This window comes from Meriones unguiculatus, chromosome 10, assembly GCF_030254825.1.
Source record: "Meriones unguiculatus strain TT.TT164.6M chromosome 10, Bangor_MerUng_6.1, whole genome shotgun sequence".
Lineage (NCBI taxonomy): Eukaryota > Metazoa > Chordata > Mammalia > Rodentia > Muridae > Meriones > Meriones unguiculatus.
The window spans coordinates 60,636,902-60,658,312 of NC_083358.1; the positions used below are offsets into that span (position 1 = coordinate 60,636,902).

Consider the following 21,411-nt stretch of genomic DNA (forward strand, 5'->3'; position numbering starts at 1 on the left):
GACGGTGTGGAGATCACGAGTACAGCATTTACCTAGCAGGGAGGTTTTGGGTTTTAGCCCCAGCCCCCAAAATAAATAAGATGCTCAGCTAAATTGGAATTTCAGATGGATTTTAATGTTGTCTCTTAAATCACATACACTCAAAGACTCAAGTTTAATTTGATACCTTGTGCTCTTTGCTGAATCTGGTATCTTTCATGGAAGAGCCTCATCTTCAGTATATTTAATGAATGAACAAATAATCATACTATAAGGCATAAATGGTTAAGTGTAGCCACATAATCAGGGAGGAAAAGATCTCCCCTAACAACAGAAGTGCATGGAAGAGACATGTACATGGCAGAGACATAATGTCCTTGGAAAACGACTGAAGTCGGAGGAGCGGACAGGTGGTTTAACCCGATTCTGGAGTCCCGATTAAACCTGCTAGTCTTCACTCACTGGCTGTTACGCCCGCCCAGTTCTTCAAGCTTTCCTTACAAAACTGAGGATTCCAATGTGTGCTTTACGGGACTGGTGGAGAAAAGTATGGACAAGGCACCTGAACACTGGAGGCTCTCCCTACATGCTTGCTAATCCCTACTGTGAAATAAAATGTCACAGGCTAAGCAGGCTGCTTGTCACAAATACTCTTGTGAGTGGCATAAAGGAAGAACCATGTTGAATTAAGTAATTTTATTTCCATGATCACCTATTTACACTGTACATACACTAATGAAAAGCACCCACAAGTTCACAGTACATTTACTTTAAAAATATATTCCTTTATAAAAGGTTCATAGAACACTGGCATGTCCACATGACAAAACTCTCAAAGCCCGTCACCAATTTTGTGATAGCCAGAGTGCTTCCAAGTACTGTCAGTTCACAATCACAGGTCACCATTAGAGTTGCAAATACATACAGGTTTTAAATAAAAAAGTGGATTCTACAGTGGAAAGTCTTGAGGCAATACTTGCTAGCTCGTCAATGTAAATACTTTCATGGAGATGTCTGTCATAACACACAACTGAAAACGTTCTGCACGAGGACAGGTCTCAGGAGCTCAGCAGCTGGGCGTTCTTGCCCCCACTTCTCTACTTCTTCTTCCTGGCTGCTTCTCCTGACTCTATTCTGCGCGTTTTAGATGCACGCTCGTCTCTGTCATCATCTTGAAGTGGGAAAGAAGAAGGCTTCGTTAGTAAGTCTTTAAAAACAGAAAAAAACATTTATTAGCTTTATATCAAAACAGCCATCAGCTATTTGAAAGCATGACAATAAAAACTAAATACTAATTTTTAGAACCCTGAGAGTAAACTATAATAAAAAACAAGCAGTTTTGTTTGTTTTGTTTTAAATTACAGCAATACAGTATTTGCAAATTGACTTTTTAGGGACATGAATGTGGCATAAGTTTCTTCCCTGGAAATGAGCTTTTTCTGAAATAGCCATTTCTCAAACTCTCCATACATCATAGGACAGAGCACTGTTCCCGCCTACAAAGCATACATCTTCTAGCCATGCTATCTCAGTGGTCACCAGCTACACTTGTCTTCTCAGATTTCCTCTCCCAGTCTTATTATCAACCCACCACAAGCTCTGAGGTTAAGAGCAGGAGTGAAGGTTCAGAGAATCTCACAGGTGTCTGTTCTAATTCTGGACTATTCCTTCCTAGGAGCTCAGAACAGAGTAAGCAGGCTCTAACTTTACATTAAGGAAAATTTGGATGAAGACTACAGAACCATTGGGCAAACAGTAAAGCCCTTCCACACACACACTGTTACCATCTGTGGCCACAGAAAATTTCCATTAATAAAAATGTAAAACCTGAAAAAGCAGACCTTTTTTTCCTTCTATTAAAACCAAAACACTTATGTGGTTCAATAAACACAGGCTAGCACAGACTAGTTGCTAATTCCCACCTCCCTAAAAGGTGTGATGTAAAGAATTCTAGCCAAGGCTAGGTGGTGGTGTGCATGCAGTCATAGCACTCAGAAGGCTGAGATAGGAGGACCATAAGTTTGAGGCCAGCCTGGGCTACACTGAATGTTGGCCAGCTAGCTATACACAGCAACACCGCCTCACCATCCACCTCAGAAGAATTCTATATGGATAATCACATAGCTTCTGGCTTCGATACTTCCACGGAGCAGGGACTACACCTTATGCCTTCCAGACAACCAGTCTATACTCAACAGCCTCAGCCGGGACTTTATTCTCCTCCTTTCTTCCTAAGCAGCCTAGACTTGCCCAATTTCATAATCCTCCTGCCTCAAGCCTCCCAGGTACTAAGATTATAGAGCCTCTGGGCCTGGCTTAACTTTATTTTCTTGATCAAGAGGATACCCAAAGTCCAACAGGTATAATACGGTGCCATATAAAATATTCTGATGTTCGACGATACCTTCACATTTAAAAATCATGGAAACTGCTAAGGTCAAATCATAAATCATGTGAAGAAAATCTGTAACCCAGGATGGGTGAAAATGCCTAACTCTCCTGCTTCTACTTCCTGTGTACGGATTACTGGTGTGAAGCCACTATATCCCCTCAAACAAAACAAAACTGTTTTTTAGCTGGACCTTAATTATCAAGTTTACCTTGAAATTATTTTCAGAAATGGTAATACAGAAGTTGAAAGCACTTTAAAAAACTACTATGAAACACATCATTAACCCACATTAAAAAGGGACATTACTGCTTTTACTCCACTAACTACAGGTAAACCTACTGATAAAACACTGAAACCACCACTATATGAAGACTGAGTTTCCAAAAACAACTAGAGCAGAGGAGCTCACGCCCTCTAGTGTCACAACAAGGTACTGCCTGAACACCAGTGCAGGGAAGGTTGGGTCAACAGCTCACTAGCTTTATGAGATAGCTTTTTGTTCCTGACTAAATAACACAGTACAGACACACCGACATGAAGTTTTTCTATTGCACAACTTGAACCAACAACATTAACTTAAAATTGTGCACTTTTTAAATTAAAAGTTAAATAAAAGATTCCTTCGCTACATCAGCCAGGCTTTTGTAGTTGTTTGTTACTAAAGCTATGAAAATCTGAGTTGTACTTATCTGTACTTTGGTTGCTAAACACGAAGCCCTAAGCAGTGAGAGGTAAGGCTGGATTTAACCTCTCTCAGCTCCTCTAAACTCTCAACCTAAGTGGCAAAAAAGGCCAAGGAAGAAGAATATGGGAAGGCAAAATAAAAGCAAGATTAATTTAATTGAATTAATTTAAAAGATAACCAACTGGGTAGACTTTGTAATACGTCATTAATTACAAACTCTAGGTAAAAAAATGTCAGGGTTCAGGTAATGGCCCTGGGCCTGAATTTGAATCCCCATAGCCTCTATAAAAAGACTGATCAGTTAAATACCTGTGTGTAATCTCAGTGCTCCCATGGTGGAGGCAGAGACACAACTCCCAGCTCAAAGGCCAGTAGACAAGGCGTAAATACATAAACAGGAAAAAAAAAAGTCTCAAGGTAGAAGACAAGGACCAACACCTAGGGTTGTCCGTTGGTCTCCACACTCACATACATACAAAGAGAAAAATGCTAGGCAAATTAATATTTTCAGTGACTTCAACTTCTCAAAAGGCAATTACTGGCTGGAGATGTGGCTGAGTTGGTAGAGTGCTCACCCAGCATGCAGGAAGTTCTGGGTTCAGCATCTAGCAGCACATAATGGGTAGGGCAGTACATGCCTGTAATCCCAGTTTGGGAGGCGGAGAGGCAGGAGGATCAGAAGTTCATGAAACTCAGCTACACACTGAGTTTCAGATCCAATCTCAAAAGAAGTGAGGAAATACTTATTTCAAGACTGATACTCGAGTAGTAATCATTGAGCAAGTCCAAATTAACATTTTACCATTTATCTATTTTTAATGTGTGTGCAAACCTCCAGCAACCCCACTCACTTCCTGAGACAAGGTTTCTCATCTGCCTGAGCTTATCAACTAGGTTGGTCAGGCCTATCAAAGCTCCTCCCATCTCTACAGTCCCCTGGACAGGACAGCAAGCAGGCATCACTCCATCAGCATTTGCTGGGCTCAAACTCAGGTAATCACGCTTGTGAGGGAAGCACTGTATGACGGTGCTATACCCTCAGCCTCAGAATGACCTTTGAGTCATATGATCCAGAAATAAATCAGAAACTTTGGTCTTTCTGTCTTTATTGCTGACATTCACTTTCTGATCAAAAGGACAGAATTAGTTATGGTAGGTGGTATTTGCCATTTACTTGAATTCCTGGTAGTTGAACCCAAAAATTAGAAAAATGGGGATTCTTACTAATTTGAATATAATTTGTCCTTTATCATAAAGGGACAGAGGTGTAGGAACACTAGACTATGGCAAGCTGGATTATCAACTCTGGTCCCTTCTGAAAAATGAACATTTCTTAAACTGTGAAAATAGGAAGAAACCCAAACTCAGCCTAACAAGACACAAATTCTACTTCAAGGTTGAGCTTGGAAGCCTTATTTTTGTCAGCTCCTAATGGCGTGAACTTGGGCAAATTCTTTCATATCAGGCTATTTTTTTTTCTTCAAGAGAGTGATAATGAACTATGAGTCACTAGTGTGTCAGGTTGCTAAGAATATTAAATTAGGAAACCTGTATAAGTATTTAACTGTGACCTTGGACAAGTCAAGCTCCCATTTTTTACATTTACCCCTTCTGATTTTGCAGGACTCTATAAGGATTATTTATTAAAAAATACTTTTTAACCAAAGTGCCACACTTGATTTAAGATATTCCAAAAAGAAAACAAACAAAACCCTGGACATAGTATCCACCTGTAATTGCAGTGCTAGGGAGGTAAAGGCAGGAGAACTGGGGTTCAAGGTCATCTTCAGGTATGTTAAGATGCTACCTTGCTAAACAAGGACACCCCTACTCTTAAACATCTCTCTTTAAGGTTGGCACTTTTATTGGCAGATCAGAAATCAGTTCAACAACAACAACAAAAAAATGCAAATGACTTTTAAAATGACAATCCAAAATTCTGAGCTCACAAGGAGGACCCTAGGGAAGGAAGAGGCTAAAACCTCATTCAGAAGGGCAAACAGGATAGACATCCAAAGTAGGAAAAGACAAGGATCAGGACAGAAGCCTTCCACAGAGGACCTCTGAAAGACTCTATCCACTAGGGTATCGAGGGAGATACTGAGACTCATGGCCAAACTTTGGGCAGAGTGCTGGAAACCTTATGGAGATAGAAAGACCTGGAGGGGGCAGGAACTCCACAAGGAGACCAATAGAGCCAAAAAACCTGGGCCCTGGGGCCCCTGTAGTGACTGATACTCCAACCATGGACCATGCATGGAAAGGATGTAGACCCCCTGCTCAGAGGAAGCCCATAGGTGGCTCAGTTGCCAAGAGGGTAACCTAGTAAGGGGGATAGGAGCTGTTTTTGACATGAACTCAGTAGTCAGCTCTTTGATCACCTCTTCCTGGGAGGTGTAGCCATGCCAGGCCACAGAGGAAGACAATGCAGCCAGTCCTGATGAGACCTGATAGGCTAGGGTCACAAAGAAGGGGAGGAGGTCCTCCTCTATCAGGGGACTGGGGAAGGGGCATAGGGGGAGAAGGGGGAGGGTAGGATTGGGAGGAGATGAGGGAGGGGGCCACAGCTGGGATACAAAGTGACTAAATAATAAATAAATATTTAAAAATGCAGAGCTCAACAACAGTTATTCATTGATGAATCTTGCTGCTTGATGAACTCGCCTTCGTGAGGCAGAAATTGAATTAGCACAATTGAATTAGCAGCAGTAGCACATCCCACATAAAGGGGAGTAAATTACTGATCAAGAGTGTACTAGAATTTCATGTTGGATTTTATAAGATGAATGACTTCACCAGCCACAAGTTTAAAACCATTCAGTCCAGACTAAAGCGCAATATACATATAATGCCAGGAACCCACATGACAGTGTGGCCCACTTATCTCTGAATTTCAGGATCTAAATGCTGGAATGGAGTTCTGATAAATGGTGGCAATGAGGGGTCACACAAAGCTCCAGCTCTCCAGTTTCAAGGGGCTTGGGGCAAGCCAGTTTTACAATCAGATATGAATTTTGGAAGCCACCACTAGCTGCAGTTGGAGACACAGCAAGAGGGGGTCTGCAGGCAGGGGTGACTGTGGTAGCCCAAGCCAGAGATAAGATTGAGATTGCCAACAAAGGCAAGAAAAGCAAACCACTACTCCACTCCTGTGACTACACGCAGGTCATGTCACTCTGCCACCCTGAATTGAGCTCTGAAGCACAACCGCCCTGCCGGAAATGAAGCCTTTAGCTTGTCACAGCTTGCAGGGACAAAACCCCTTGAGTTAACGTTTGCTGCTCTAATGCGGCATCATAGAAGAACGTACAAGGGAGACTTCTGAGCCTCTACTTCCAGGCAGAACACTCACACACAGCAGAGCCTGGCGTGGCGACACACATTCAATCCCAGTCCTGAGAGGCAGAGACAGTCACTTGACTTCCGTCTACATAGTGAGTTCCAGAACATCCAGGTTACAAAGACCTTGTCTCCCACAAACGGAAACCCCACAACGATTGAAGTGAATTCTTGTTAGTATCCAAAGTCAATTCTAGTCAGTTTTCCAACTCACTAGGATCTAAAATTTGCTCACTGAATGCTTCTTTCTGAGAAGCACCAAGGGCTGAAATCTTCAGTGGCTTCCTACCTGATTCCACTGTCTCCTCTCCTTCTGGCAGAAGCCTGGCTTTCTTAGCGTTCTGTGGGGCATCATCACCATTGTCCTCATAGATGTTCGACCATTTTATCGCCATGTCCAGCTCTGGTGGCGGCGGTTTCTTTTCGGTAGTATAGGTCTCTGGCGGTGGTACATAGTTGGACTTCCAGACTTTGAATTCCTTTGGAGGCTGTTGAGTAAGCACAGTAAGAGGCCCTGTGACGAACCGAGGTTCCTGCGATGAATGCAAACGCATGCACCTCCCTGCCGATTGCTCATCTTTCTGGCTGACGTTTTTTTATTTTTATTTTTAATCCTTTAGGCTTAAAAGACACATTTTGTTTTTCCATCCACATCACAACACCGTCAAGTGAAAAGTCAAAGGGTTCCCTATGTAAATAAAGCTAATAACTTTTAGTTACCAAAGAAGAATCCAGTCTCAGATACTACGGCCAGGCTGACCCCTTCAGGAGGCTGCAGCAGAGACACTGTCTTGGAGGCGGCAGCGCAGGCACTTCGGCGTCAAAGGGAAGGGGTCTCGGGGAGAAGCTGCAGCGGGGGGCGGGGAGTCACCACCGTTAGTCGTCGCCGCCGGCGCGGAGGGGCGGGCCCGGGCTGACACCCCCCGGGCTCCCGGGGCCGTGGGGACGCGCGGCACGGCGCGGGCTGGGCGGGTGGGTGTGGGGGGGCGGGCGCGGGGTCCCGGGGGGGCGCGGGGCCGGGGACCTCACCTCCTCGGGCGCCTTCACCACGTGCCGCTCCCAGTCGATCTGCTTGTTGAGCGGGTTGTAGAGGAAGGCCGGGCGGGTCACGCTGCGGAACAGCTCGTCGGGGCCCGGCAGCCGCTTCTCCGCCAGCTTCCCGCGGCCGCCCGTCGGAGCCGCCGGGGCCGCCTCCTTGCGACCCGCGTCTTCCGGCTCGCTGGCCTCCTCGCCTGACGAGTCGGAGCTGCTGCTCCCGTAAGCCGCGAAATAGCTCAACGGGTCCTTTTCCTCAGCTGCCATGACGGCTCCGGGCGGCTACCCTCTCGACCGGAAGCCGGAAGCCGCGGCTGGCCCCGCCCCTCCCCTAGGCGGGCAGGTGATCCGTTTCCGCCCCCTAGCGGCGATGCTGAGCTCCTACTCCTGGGCGGAGGGAAACAGGTTGAAACCTCAACAAGACTGCATCTGCTTCTCTCCAGAGATCCCAGGGAACAACAGCGACGAAGTGGACCAGAGGCCATCGCCAAACTCTGGTAGTAACTTGCCATCCAGTCTGATGCTTACCTCCTAAACTCTACAGGACAATGCTGTGAGTTTGATGCCTTGTTCATATTTATATACCCAGAATTAATTTTGGTGGCCATCCACTGACGACATCAATATGGTTGGATTATAATTTATGAGAAAACAGGCCTGTTTTTAAAAAAGAAGTTCCATTTAAGTGTCTATACTGACAGAGATATTCCCAAAGTACAAAGCCATGGGGGCCCCCAAACCATCCTCAGTTCCGACACCATCAGCAAATTCAGGGACCCCTTGACCATCCTCAGGCCTGATGTGTCCTAGTTACAGAACTCTCTGAAAGCTGGGTAACTGTATCCTTAACTATAGTCTACTACAGCAAGACAATACACACCCACATAAACTAGGCGTGGTGGTCGTGTTTGAAATCTCAGCCCTGGGAAGATGGGGTGAATGCATGGGGACCCCACACCCAAGGCCAAGCTTGTCTATATAGTGAGCTTGAGGCCACCCCAGGCTACTGAGACTCTCAAAAACAACAGTCATGAGAGCTACATGGGAAAGTAAGACAGAATTTCCAGAAAACTGTAACAGCAAGATGGTGGGGTTGCAGTAGTCTCTTAGATAGCGGAGATAAAAATTTCTAGCATTAAAAATATGGATTCAAAAAGTTGATTATCCAGGGCCAGGGAGATGGCTCAGTCAGTGAAGTGGCTGCTGCCCACAAAGGAGCACCCGAGGTTGGGCTCCCAGCACCCATATAAAAGTTGGGTATAATGGAGGGCATTTGTAATCCTAGAGCTTGGAGGAAGAGAGCCCCCAGGCGCTGCCAGTCTAGCCAAATGCTGAGCTCCAGGCTGTCTCAAAAAACAAGATGGAGAACAATTAAGGAAGACATTACACTTAGACCTCTGGACTCTAAAACAGGTACACACATACATGTACCCACACATATACCACACATGCACATACATTAAAACAAATGAAAAATGTAAACAAAAACTAAAAAAGGATTTAAAAAACAAAAGACCAAACTAACTTAGTAACTGCCACTACCCTGACCTATCTGACTTTGAAGTACTATTCTAAGGACTGGCCTCTTCATAGAGGAACAGAACACCTCCTGAAGGCCTGAAGAGCTTAAAGTGAAAACTAGAAACTAGAAACTGCCTGAGGAGGCCCCATTCTTTATACCCCAACAGTTTATCATTCTAGAAAGGTCTGGAAAAGGGTTCCTAGGGTTGGGATGGATGTAAGGCTGAACAGGTGCATCAGGAACAATATATATATATTTTTAAGCAGTGAAAATAAACTATTCGGTTGTGAATTTTTTGGGTACATATGTGAACTATATATTTCTAAAACCTGCAAGTTATATAATGGAGGACCCCAATATGGATTTTGGTTAATAACAACGTATTAATATTAGTTCACAAACTGTAACAAGTTATCACATCAATATAAGAAGTATTGGAAACAGGAAGGGGTATTTAATAATTACTTTTGCTCAATTTTTCTGTTAAACCTTGAACTGTACAAAAAAGCATGATTTTTTTTAAAAAGATAAAATTCTTTAATTTTAAAAGAAAACGTAGAACTTGAGATACATAACTTTGTTTAAAAGGTTAAATTCAGTAGTGACCAAATTAGTTCCTAAAAAACAAGAGCCAATAAGGCTACATAAGCTATGGTTATTTATTTTTATTATTTTTTATTATTAGTTATTTTATTAACTCTGTATCCCAGCTGTATCCAGTTCCCTCATTCCCTCCCAAACCCTCCCTCCCTCCCTCATTGCCTCCCTGCCCCTTTCCAAGTGGGAAACAGAGGATCACTCAATGATTTTTTTTTTTAAAGGCAGTAAAAAGTGAGTATGTAGGTATAGTTTTTATAGTGTGTTAATCTGGTATTCCTGAAAAATAACTTTTTTTTTTTTTTTTACTATTTTATCCATTAGCTTAGTAACAAATTAGAGTGACTGAGTCACACTGTCTTCTCAGCTTACACTCCTCTCTTCTCCCTCTTTCTTTGCTGCCACTTTTAGAGACAGTCTTGACTATGTACCTCTGGTACCTGGAACTCAAGATGTAACCAAGGTTGGCCTCAAACTCATGATGCTCCTGCTTCCAGTTCCCAAATGATAAAATCACAGGCATGTACCACCACATCTATATAAAGAGGACTAGACATTTGAAAATCAGACCTTGGAGTTTTTTACTCTGAAACATCACTACATTAAACTTTTATTGTTAATAGCAATTTTTCATTTTTTAATTCTTAAATAATAGAAATACAGAGGTGGATGTCAAGAAATAGGTAAAATTATAATTTAACTAAAAAAATCATTTTTTAAAAGGCATAAAGTTAGTCAAACTTTGTAATACAATAAACACAGATGTAGCTAGTGGCTGCTTGATGAAAATGTAAAAAACAAAACTGTCACACATTCCAAAATCAATTGCTCTAGTTACTTTATCCATATAGCAGTGTTCACTGAAAAAGAATGAAAGGCTCAGAGGAAGTATTTTTAATCAATTACAAGTATTATCAATTAATTACAAGTAATATCCTAACAGGATAATATTCTTCAGGGATTAGAATGATGACACAGACTGTAAAATGCAAAGACAGTCCCATCACCTGGCAAGTTAGTATAAAACCAATTTTGGCCAACTGAGGTCACAGGTGGCTCAGCATCATCAGGTGTTTCTTGAGAACCAAGGAGTGGGAGTCTCCTTAGTGTCAGCAGCCCTCCCAGTGCCTGGCTTTACTTCGAGTCAGGAAAACTTTCTGCTACAATGTTCTGCCAGATCATTGGGAGAAAAGGTCAGATTGAAAACTTTAGCATAAATAAGCTACGAAACATTATTCTCAGCTCACAAGTAGATTTCTGAAATTGAGATATATTCTGATAAAATTACTCTTATAACATCAAAAGTTCAAAATTCTAAGACACCTAAAAAACAGCAAAAGGACAATATTGAAAAGTCTATGAGACCATGATTTATACCTAGTGTGCTTTGCTCTAACAAATCCTATTTACAGAGACCGTGTACACTGTGATTTAAAAGACATGTATCAAATGTGCGTGAACTGTTACAGTGGTTTTTATAAAAGATTACAATACCCTTTACAACATTTTTTATCACTGTTAAAAAACTAGGCAGTGAAGTGTCACTGGCGTGAAAGAGCACGTGACCGTAAAGGGAGAAACATCTCACTCGAGTTTCCACAACTTCCTCCTTCTTCCAACCTCAGCTCTGCGGGCAAAGGCGGGGCCCCAGGGTCCCCAGGTCGAGGAAGTGTGGCTGAAGAGAAGCTGCTGTTTTCAGTTCTGCCAACTTCCAGGACTGGCAAATTCAGAGAAGACGCAGTAGAGAAGAAGGGTGCCGTGCTGGATTCCCCTTCGGGATGGTACATGACGCTGGAAGCTCTCTGTTTCTCAGAGAAATTACTCTCGTCTGAGTTGGACCTAGACAGGTTGTTGGTGGCTCCAGCTGCAAACGGCTCACAGCTGCTGCATTTCAAGCCTACAACAAATATTCAGGAGCAAATGAGAAAGGAAACAAAACACAGCCACCCCTCCCACCTGTAGTTACAAGACACCACACTGTCCTTTGAAGAAGGATCTCAATAACCCAGACTGGCCTTGAACCCACTATGTAGCCAAGCCTGGCTCCCATCACCACCTCCTAAGAACTGGGACTATAGCACCTGATGCTCAGCACTACAATTTCAGTTGCAATTTATAAATGCTGTCATCATAACCCAAAGTATCATCTGCTTTTCTCAGTAAGAATACTACTGTTTACATTTTCCAGCTAAGGATACTAATTAAGTGCTAATTAAATGCCACATTATTCACATTCAATCAATACTTGCATAGCTAATGGCTGAAGAATCTGGGGGTGGGGAAAAGGCAGGGAGCCAAGAGATGGCTCAGAGGTTAAGAGCAATGGCTGGTCTTCCAGAGCGATGCTGGTTCAGTTCCCAGCATCCACATGGCTCACAACCACATGTAAGTCCTGGTCCAGGGGATCCAATGCTCTCTTCTGGCCTCTGCAGGCACCAGGCACATAAGAGCTGGCAAAACGCTCAGACACATAAAAATAAATCTTAAAAAAAAAAAAAAAAAAAGTCAGGTCTTGTACTTTTTCATAAACAATTGACTTTTACAGCTAATTTTCTTTCCCTTGAGAGAGAGTCTCACCACACAGCCTGGGTTAGCTCTGCACTTGTTAGGCAGCCCAGCATGACCTAGAATTTAAGATTCTTCCTGCTTCAGCCTCCTGAGTGCTAGGATTGCAACTACCATTCTTATCTAAGAAACATTCTTTAGCATGCTGGCAAAGAAATAACAACAAAACAAAACTACTTGATAAAAACAAAATCTAACCAGCGCATCCTCAAATCTCACCGTCAATGGCAATCACTGATTCTTGAGAACAGGGTGTTGGAACTTAAGGATTCAGCAGTCATTGGGACATTCTGTTCTGTGAGGGGTGGGCCACAGCGCCGAGCAGGGCTGGCATTCCGGGACTGCTGTGCAGAGTGGGAACTACAAGTCAACAGACACTGTCCTGCTTCCCAATCCAACAGGTAAACAGCGCTTACTCCTACCATAGGATTTTATCACACCATAAGGGCTAACGGACAATGCCAGGATGGCAGGATGAACACTAATACTGTTACACTTAGCAAACAGTCAACACAGCTGTCTACAGGCACAGGAACCCCCGGGTTAACAATTATAGATAAAACCAATGAGGTCTGAAAGTAAATTTGCATGTCAACTTTTCTGCTAATTTTTTCAGTATTAGACACACCCAAGCTCCCCCCTCACTGTTTTTTTTCTTTTTTCTTTTTTTTTTTTTTTTGAGATAAGATCTTTGAGCATAGCCCAGGTTGGCCTCAAAAATCACAATCCTAAGTCCTCAGGCACTGGAATTATAATTGTGTGCCAGCAGACCTGACTCAGGCATTATTCATCAAGTTCACGGAAGAGAAAAGTTGCAAAGACATCCAGATCTCAGTTTCTTCCGGGCAGAACCTTAAGTTGCTCATCTTCCTCCGAGGAGGTCAAGAGCAGCCAGCACCTTTATCACATGCAACTTGGCGCCCTGGAGAATGGGGGGGGAGCAGGCTGGGGATCTAAACCGAGCAGACTTTTTCACAGCGTTCCACCAGAGCGTGCTCTGGGCTGAGGGTCAAACAGGAGGGACTAGTCCCTCCTCTAGCAGGCTCAGTTCCCACGCCTCACACAAACTGACTGCTTCTAGGTTTAGACACATGTATACTTTCTTCTACACACGCGCCAGTTACTGCTGATGATCAACTGGGGGAGAAAGACAGGGAAAAGCAGAGTTCATTAATCACCTAGAGATGGTTCTTCAGTTGTTAGGATAGGATCTCACTCTACAGGCTGACCTATAACCCAAGTTGGCCTTGAACTTGGGTCAATCCTCCTGCCTCAGCTTCCTAAGTCTAGGAATACAGGCATAAGCCACATAGCTCCTCTTAAAATGTAATGTAATATAATATAATATAATATATAATATAATATAATATAATATAATATAATGTAATATATATAATAATATAATATAAATGTAATATAATGGTGTCTTTTGAGTTTCTTTTTTAATGGATTAAGTTGATGTTATATTTTAGAACTAAACTTTTACAAACTATTATTCAAAACTTATTATAAGTGAATAGAAATACAGCCATTGAGTTTATATCACTTTTGTGACATGATAGTTTATCTATCTAGTAAGAAATGTAAATTGAATATAATTCTGACGCTTAAGCTGGTGACTTTTGAAAAGCACTGTTAATTCTTTGCGGCCCGGCACTGCTCACCTTTGAGATGCTCCAGCTTTACATTCCGCAGCTTGAGCACTTCGTCCGTTATCTTCTGAATGAGGAAGTTCTGTGTTTTCTCCCTTCGAATGGATTCCACGAGGGTGTCCAGCCCCTTGGGGTTTTCCTGTAAGTAGTCTAACAACTTCCCAGCCCTTTTCCTACTTGAAGTTCTGCAAGAAATTTCTTCCGTGTCTTCTCTGCTGAGTATTTTTTTTGCACGTAGATGATCAAAATGTCTTTCAGCTATGATTTTCTCACACAGGTAAACACGTAAATTTTCTAAAGCCTAAAAGAAAAGACAAAAGAAAATATGCATTAATGATGTTTTGTAACATGCAGGAAAATCACAGAGGTGACTGGTTATTACTTAGGAATCTTAGCAGCTATGAGGCAATGTTCTGAAGTCAGGAGGCTTGAGCCATTTAAAATGTATGCTAAGTAAGATGATGCCCAGGCAGACACAGCGGGTGCCACACAGTCCTCACAGATTCCGCCCTGTTCTGTTTCATCTTCATACCTGAAAACTAACAACCAGCTGTTGTGAGGAGGGACCTGTAGAAGCAAGAAGTCTGCAGAGGGTCACCTAGTTCAGGAGTAAAGATAAAAACAAGTTTCTGTATATTCTAGTAACTATTAAGTAAAGAATTTCAGAATTAGGATCAGGACAACTCAGTGTACAATCTCCCAATTTGCAACTTTCTCATGTTTGTTATTAATCATTACATAACCTCAGTGTGAAATCAACACACAAAAACCAAATCCTCCAAAGGGCCCATGTGTCTCTGCTTTGAGATCAGTTAAAAAAACCACTGACTCACTGAGTCAGTCTTCATGGAAGGTATGTATAGAAAGGAACATAAAGAAATGGAGAGTGCTGAAAAAAAAAATTAAGACAAAGGAGAGCAAGGAAAGCCTAGATTAGGGAAAGATAGCTCAGGCTGGTGTTACGTATGTAACTTTAATTTTCTTTAGTTTTAATTAAAACACAAAAACAAAAAAGTGTACACATTAATGAGGTACCAGGCAATTAATGCTCATGTACACACTGTATAATGTTTAAATCAGGTCCATGTGTGCCATAAAAAATGGTGACAATCTGATGCCAGTCATTTCACGTTTGTGTTCCTATTTATATTAGACATGATTTTGGACAAGTTATTTAACTCCTCTGTGCCTGTTTCCTCATGTGACGGTTCAAAGGAATAAATTAATACATGCAAAATGCTTAGAAACTACATGGTACATAGTGATCAATCCTGTTAGGAACAATGATGATGGTGATTAATTTGACTCATAATGATGAGTTAAAGGCATTGGAGGATTACAGTGGAGCCTAGTTAGTAAATAAAGGCAGGAAAGTTTCCCTGCGAATGCTCTTACAGGTTTTTGTCTGAATTTCCACACACATTTACTTATTTACACATACACAGCAGACTTTTTATGTGTAAGCGTCTAGTGTGAACATGAAAAGATTTTAACACTGCATACAAAGGGCCCCTGGTTTAGTTGAGGAATACACAGCACACACAAGCCAGTAATTGTAAAACTATGTGGTAAAGCACAGAAAAGAAAGATCACTGGTCAGGAGCTAGGAAAGAACAGGTGAGCAACAACCTCCAGGACCTGGGAAATTTACATAAGATGAAGACACGCAGTGGGGAAGATGCTAAGTTACACAATGTGCATCTGGGGGTGGTAAGGAATTGGAGCTGGGAAGGGAAATGGAGTTAGATCATGGAAGACCTTCAAAACATGCCGAGGAATATTTCCTGTGACCCAGAGCAAGAGTCATCAAATGTGGATAAGTAAAAAGCAATAGAGGACTTTTAGAAAGGACCAGGGGAAACCAAAATTGGGGTTAAAGGAGAAATTAGAAAATGGCATCAAGGACAGTACAGAAGATATTTTGAATGACTACACATATTGTGGGTGTGGAATGAAAGATTTTATTTAAAAGATGAACGTGAAAAATCCCTATGGCCATTTTTACCATGTATGCTGACAAATCACAAAGTTACATCTGGGATCAAGATAATGTTTTTCATTTCAAATTCAACATAGTCAAAACCAAGCTTATCTTCCTTATTATATTCCTATTCTCAACTCATCTGGAGTTACCATCATCCAGTCAACAGGCAACCCCAATTCTTCCTCTTTCACTCCTGCCAATCACCATCACTTCAGCACTCTTAGCACTGCCCTAGCTCAGGTCTTTAAATCCTACATGGACTGATAACAGAAAAGTAGCATTTTTTAATTCCCTCCTCGTTCTCAAATCTCTCTTTCATATATCTATTATATTTTACAATTTCTCAACAGAAAGTAGAATCTAAATTGTTACATAAATTAGAGCAACACTGTGTTCTGCCTATGACTTGTTGGCTATTTCTGATCTACAGCATAATAGTTCGAAGTTGAGAGCACCGGGCTGGAGAGATCGCCTAGTGGTTAAGAGCACTTGCTTCTCTTGCAGAGGACCTGGGTTTACTTCCAAGTACCCACATGACGGCTCACATTGACTCACAACTCTAGTTCCAGGGGCTCTGACACCATCCTCTGACCTCTGTGGACATTAGAGACAAACATGGTACATTCATGCGGTCAAAACACTTATATTAAAAAAAAAAAAATCTAAAACCCAATTAAGTAGAGCACAACTCTGGACCTCCAGAGTTACTAATCTTGAATCTGAAAACATGCTGTGAGAACTGGTACAAATTACTTAACCACTGTACCTCCAGGATCTGCCCTGACAAAATAAGGACGGAAGACTATCTGGGGCAGTGTGTATGAAGTTCACCCCAGTCTCTCTATACAGTAAAAGTCCAGTGGCCAGTGACTATGGGACCATGGCCAGCAAGACTCGATAATGTGCTTCTGGCCTGCCTTTCCACCTTCATTCAGCACACTCTACCCTAGGACTTTTGCTCCATCTACAATTGAACACTAACACTGTTTATGCTATGTGTCTGACTTTCTCTTCTCATGCCCGAGCTCCTCTTCATCTTTTCAGAATGAGGCCATTGGTCAACTCTGGAAAGCCTCACTTTAGTACCCAGGATGAGGTAGACAGGCCTGTTTTGCAGCACCAGATTCCTCCTCCTTTCATCTCACTTCCTAGTTCTCCCTCAGGTATTTCCACTGTGTCCTAGTACTTTTCTCCATCCACCAAGGACCACTACTGACAGACCCTTTCCACTTTCATCTTACTCGGTTTCCCAGAGCAGGGACACAGCTGACCACTCCTCCAGATACATTTTCCTTGCCAAACAAATATGATACTGTTGTGATTTTCTTTTAATCTCTAAGAAACTGTTCTTTGTTCCTCTCATCCTGCCTCTGGAGCCTTGCTATATAACCCAGCAGGACCTCAAACCTGTGATCCTTCTGTCTTGGCCTCCCCTCTGATGAGGACCGTAGAAAAGCACCTGAAAACATCTCCAACACCTCATCTTCTAGTTCTCAAATTTTCAATAGCATGCTTGTATCATTAGTTCAGAGCTCTCTTTTGATCTTCAGGCCCATTCTTCCTCATTGTCAGTTTGCCACCAAGTCCCATCATTTCCATTTCTTACAGCACAACATGAACTTCTGTTTCAGCTATGTCTACTGCCTTCACCTTGATCCAAATCATCATGGTCTTTCAGTACTTATACTTAAGTCTTTTCATGGCCTTTTCCACTTTCACTCATCTCCCCGATCTACAGAAAAGGCAGAAGTATCTTTAAAAGTCAAACAAACAAAACCCCATTAATTCCTTGGCATGTCTCTACAGAGAAAAACAAAAAAAAAAGTCCCTCATTTACTTAGCCCACCTTCCTACTTTCACCTTGGTACCCTCTGCCCTCCTTCAGTATTCTGAACTTAGAAAGGTCCTAGCTGTCTAGGTCCCTGTCAAGTTATTTTCTGCCTCCAATCCCCCCCACCCCCCAGCTCTGTTGTAACCTTCAGGAATCAATTTCAAGCACATCTGACCATCCTATCTCAGGTATAATGCCCTGGTGTCTGTCTTCACAGCGCTGGCCACATTTATAATAATGGTTTCCTGGATGATCTATGCATGTCTCGGCTTTAATGACCTATACGTTTGAAGCAGGTCAGAAGCAGGAATGTTCTGTTCAATGCTGCATACTCTGCACTGTTTCTGAAGAATGAAACATTTATTACAATATTTTAAAATCACCATTTTATGGCTATTTCCCTTCACTCAAGAAATTGAGCTATTTTAAAAACAATTTTATTTTAGTTCTTAATTTAACTGTTCGAATCAAATTACATTAACAACTTCAGAGTACCAAGGAATCTCTATTTGTTAAAATGAACCAAATTCAACAAAAAAGAACATGTTAAATCAATACGATGAAAAATGGGTCCCAAGAGATCAGCAGCAGGACAGCGCTCCCCACTAACTGAAGGTGGACATGTACCAAATCTCTCAGTACATGTGTAAAATCTCATGGTACCAACCCATAGCAAGCTTTCCACCATAAAAACTAATCTGATAACCAAGACAGCTTCTAAGGGACTCATAGGTAACACAAACAGTATGATACAGTGGGGAAAAGGTGTAACTCATCATGTCCGTGGCCAGATGAAGAGGGATGGTCCAAGACTTTATCATGGTACTTAAGCATTCAGTTTGTACTATTAGAATTGTATCAAATTCCCGTGAAATATTTTTGGACCATGGCTGACCACAGGCAACAGAAGCCACAGAAAACAAACCCTGAAACAGACAGAGCCTCATGTAAGCAATTTCCTATTGTTTATCAGGACAGACAATACTGAAGAAACAGCACATGTTTAGAGTGAAGGATAATGAAAAGTTCAAGTCTTGAAAATATAATAACGTGCCAGGTGAGGTGGCGCGTGCACCTTTAATTCCAGCACTTGGGAGGCAGCAGCAGACAGATTTCTGAGTTCTAGGACATCATGGGCTACGGTATGAGTTGCAGGACAGAGAAACTCTATCTCAGAACAAAACAAATTTGTGTCACAGTAAAAGCTGATTCCTGGCAGACACTCTGGAAATAAAGGTCTGGAGCTGAGGAAGAAGTTCAAGAAATGTGGATGAATTTTTAAGTTTGTCATAAGCAGTTTTTAAAATAACAGGATAAATATCAAAGAAAAAAAATTTATAGACACCCTGAAGCTCACCCATAGTTTCTCTAAGGTTATGAACATCTGATCCAGGTCTAACCTGTAACTGTCAGAATGGATAACACCATGAACCAATGATCAGTAACCACAGTCTGCAGCACTCTTCTCATCTGTATCTACAGACAGGTGGTGTCCTGTTTGCCAACTAAAAATGAAAAGCAATTCTCTTCCCTACAGGTTATTTTAAGGATTGTGAGAAAATTCAAAATTGCGAAACAAGTGGGGGCACAATCGCCATACTCTAAGTTTATGATTTTACTGGCACCTTAAGACTCTAGTGGTTATTGAAGACCTAGTCTCAATTAGAATGTAAGGCTTTCCATGCAGTAAGTGCCCTACCAACTCCACTGAACACGGAAACTACAGGACAAATTTCCTTGTGGTGAGCCATGGCAATCCTAATTATCGTGCAGTGCAATAAACCCTGTAAGGGGTATGATATGGTGGAAAAGGGGACCTGAGGCACACGGCCGCCTTCTACAACTTGTCAAATTCGAAAAGACAACAGGACTGCGGTGCTAAGTGAGACCGAGTTACTGTTTTTAGCGTGAATTCATGTATTTTATCTAAGCGGTGCTCATCTGATTTTTTTTTTTTCTGGCAAAAGACGCAACTAGAGGAAAAGAAAAATGAAGCACATCGTGCCTCAAGTCATTTTTCTCAAAATGACTTGAGAAATGACTTAAGGTGCACGTGCAGTTCTACGTGGTCCAAGCAGAGGAGTGCAACTCGGCCACTGAGTATTTTCAACGTTTACCTGGAACTCAAGTCTCAGCTAGACGTACGCACACCCCCCTTCATTTAAATATGTGGGCGTTTGATTGCTAGGGGAATTCCAGGCCGTGCTTCCAGCTGGCGAGCTTTCCGCAGCCCCCGGTACAGACGGGTTTGACCTATCTGCTCTGTTGCCCGGGGTCCTGCGTCTGCTCTTCAGAGACCTCCGACGGCTCCACAGCCCAGCAGCTCCCGCCGGGGTGGGGTGGGGGATCGGCCAGACGGAGAGCGCTGGGCGAGAGGCGGACGGCAGGAAACCCGCAGGTCCAGCCGTGGACTCAGAGGGTCAGGTCCCGCCAGCTCCCGGGATGCAGGCAGGTCGCGCCGCGGCCGGACCTTGCGCTCTTCCGACCTGAGGTTCCTCGTCGCTCGGCTCCGGGTTTCCGCTTTCCCCCGGCCCCGCCCGACCCGCTGCGCCCAGCCCGAGCTACTCACGTCCTTCTTCACTTCAGTCAGGTCCTCCTCCGTGAGGGACGGCGCGGGAGCCTCCATGGCCGAGGCCGCGATGGCGTCCTTCCGTCCCGCGCCGCCCCGCCCAGGCTGAGGGCTCCGGTCTCCCGGAATCGGGCTGTGACTTGGGCCGGGACCAGGAACAGACCCGGGGAACGTCCGGCTCTCGGAACACAGAGGTAGAGACCTCAGCGCTCCACTTCCGGCTCCGCCCCTGGGGCCTGCGGCGCCGCACAGCGCGCTCCTCGACGTCCCTAGGCTAGAAGCCCTGGCTTGGGCACCACCCTCCGCGGGACGGGGCTACCTTTAGCCCCGCCCACTTCCGTGCCAGCCAATCAGTCCCAGTCCGCGGTCCTTCACGTCCTTTCTTTCGGGGCGGCTCCTCCCACGGCCGTCCTGTAGTCACGCCCCATTTTTTATTTACATAAGGTTTCAGATTGGCCTCCTGAGAAGGACGCGGTTCCGTGGGCGGGGCGTTGGCCGTTTGGCTTAGCGGGATCTCCCCACCCTCGCAGACTGCTCCTTTGGGTGGAGTGTGGGCAGAGCCCGACCGGACTTTGGTTTGCTTCTCCTTTCCAGATGTTGCGGAACAATTTCCTGTTGTTGGGTTGTGCCATGTTTTAATTGATTGATTGCACACAAACGTATACACACTATAACTTCACTATACACACTGCACACACTATAACTCAAGTATTGAAATGTTTGAGAGCCTGGTCCGGGGCTCCCTCTCACTACCTAGCACCACCTACCAGGAGCAAGAAGAGCATGAGAGTTTTAAAAACGAAAACCAAACCAAAACAAAAACATAAATTTAAAAAAAAAAAGTGTTAAAGATTTTTTTTTTAAATCACCGGCAATCCCACCACTTTAAGAACCAAAAGCAATTTGAGTACTTTCAAGTCGCTCGCTGTTCGTTAGGAACATTCCCTTTATTAATCTATGCAATATAAATTCAATAAGCTTCTAGGGCCTCTAGGAATATGTATAAGGTTCTGAAGTTACTTGGCACACAGTTGCACTCATATTTATTGTTACCTTTTTTCACTATTCACTAAGTTCTAGGCATGTTGTGATGGGAAAGGTTTTGTTGTTGTTTTGGTTTTCGGTTTTTGGACACAGGGTTTTTCTGTGTAGCCTTGGATGTCCTGGACTTGATTTGTAAACCAGGCTGGCTTTGAACTCCCAGAGTTCCACCTGCTTCTACCTCCCTGAGTGCTGGGATTACAAGGCATCCAGCTGGGGG

At 43.2% G+C, this 21,411-nt stretch overlaps 2 protein-coding genes across 2 annotated transcripts; both read right to left on the reverse strand.

The window, feature by feature from the left end:
* Nucleotides 1-660: 660 nt before the first annotated feature.
* Nucleotides 661-7,744, reverse strand: C10H1orf52 (chromosome 10 C1orf52 homolog). The gene is made up of 3 exons (XM_021653141.2): nt 7,425-7,744; nt 6,685-6,883; nt 661-1,150 (listed from the first exon to the last, which is right to left on the reverse strand). Exons 1-3 carry the CDS (start codon nt 7,695-7,697, stop codon nt 1,077-1,079), a joined length of 546 nt encoding a protein of 181 aa, XP_021508816.1. The 5' UTR covers nt 7,698-7,744; the 3' UTR covers nt 661-1,076.
* Nucleotides 7,745-10,157: 2,413 nt separating this feature from the next.
* Bcl10 (BCL10 immune signaling adaptor) lies at nt 10,158-20,460 on the reverse strand. Its single transcript, XM_021653152.2, has 3 exons — nt 20,151-20,460; nt 13,779-14,067; nt 10,158-11,446 (listed from the first exon to the last, which is right to left on the reverse strand). The coding sequence occupies exons 1-3, from the start codon at nt 20,205-20,207 to the stop codon at nt 11,091-11,093; spliced, it is 702 nt and encodes a 233-aa protein (XP_021508827.1). The 5' UTR covers nt 20,208-20,460; the 3' UTR covers nt 10,158-11,090.
* Between the last annotated feature and the right edge of the window lie 951 nt (nt 20,461-21,411).

Bases quoted from the DNA above. Each gene is read 5' to 3' on its own strand.
- C10H1orf52 (XM_021653141.2), bottom strand. From the start codon at position 7,697: ATGGCAGCTGAGGAAAAGGACCCGTTGAGCTATTTCGCGGCTTACGGG. The intron at 6,884-7,424 runs GTGAGGTCCCCG...CTTACTCAACAG, and splicing joins TGGTGAAGGCGCCCGAGGAG to CCTCCAAAGGAATTCAAAGT. The intron at 1,151-6,684 runs GTAGGAAGCCAC...TCCCACTTCAAG, and splicing joins AGAGGAGACAGTGGAATCAG to ATGATGACAGAGACGAGCGT.
- Bcl10 (XM_021653152.2), bottom strand. From the start codon at position 20,207: ATGGAGGCTCCCGCGCCGTCCCTCACGGAGGAGGACCTGACTGAAGTG. The intron at 14,068-20,150 runs GTGAGTAGCTCG...CTTTTCTTTTAG, and splicing joins TGACTGAAGTGAAGAAGGAC to GCTTTAGAAAATTTACGTGT. The intron at 11,447-13,778 runs GTGAGCAGTGCC...TATTTGTTGTAG, and splicing joins AAAGCTGGAGCATCTCAAAG to GCTTGAAATGCAGCAGCTGT.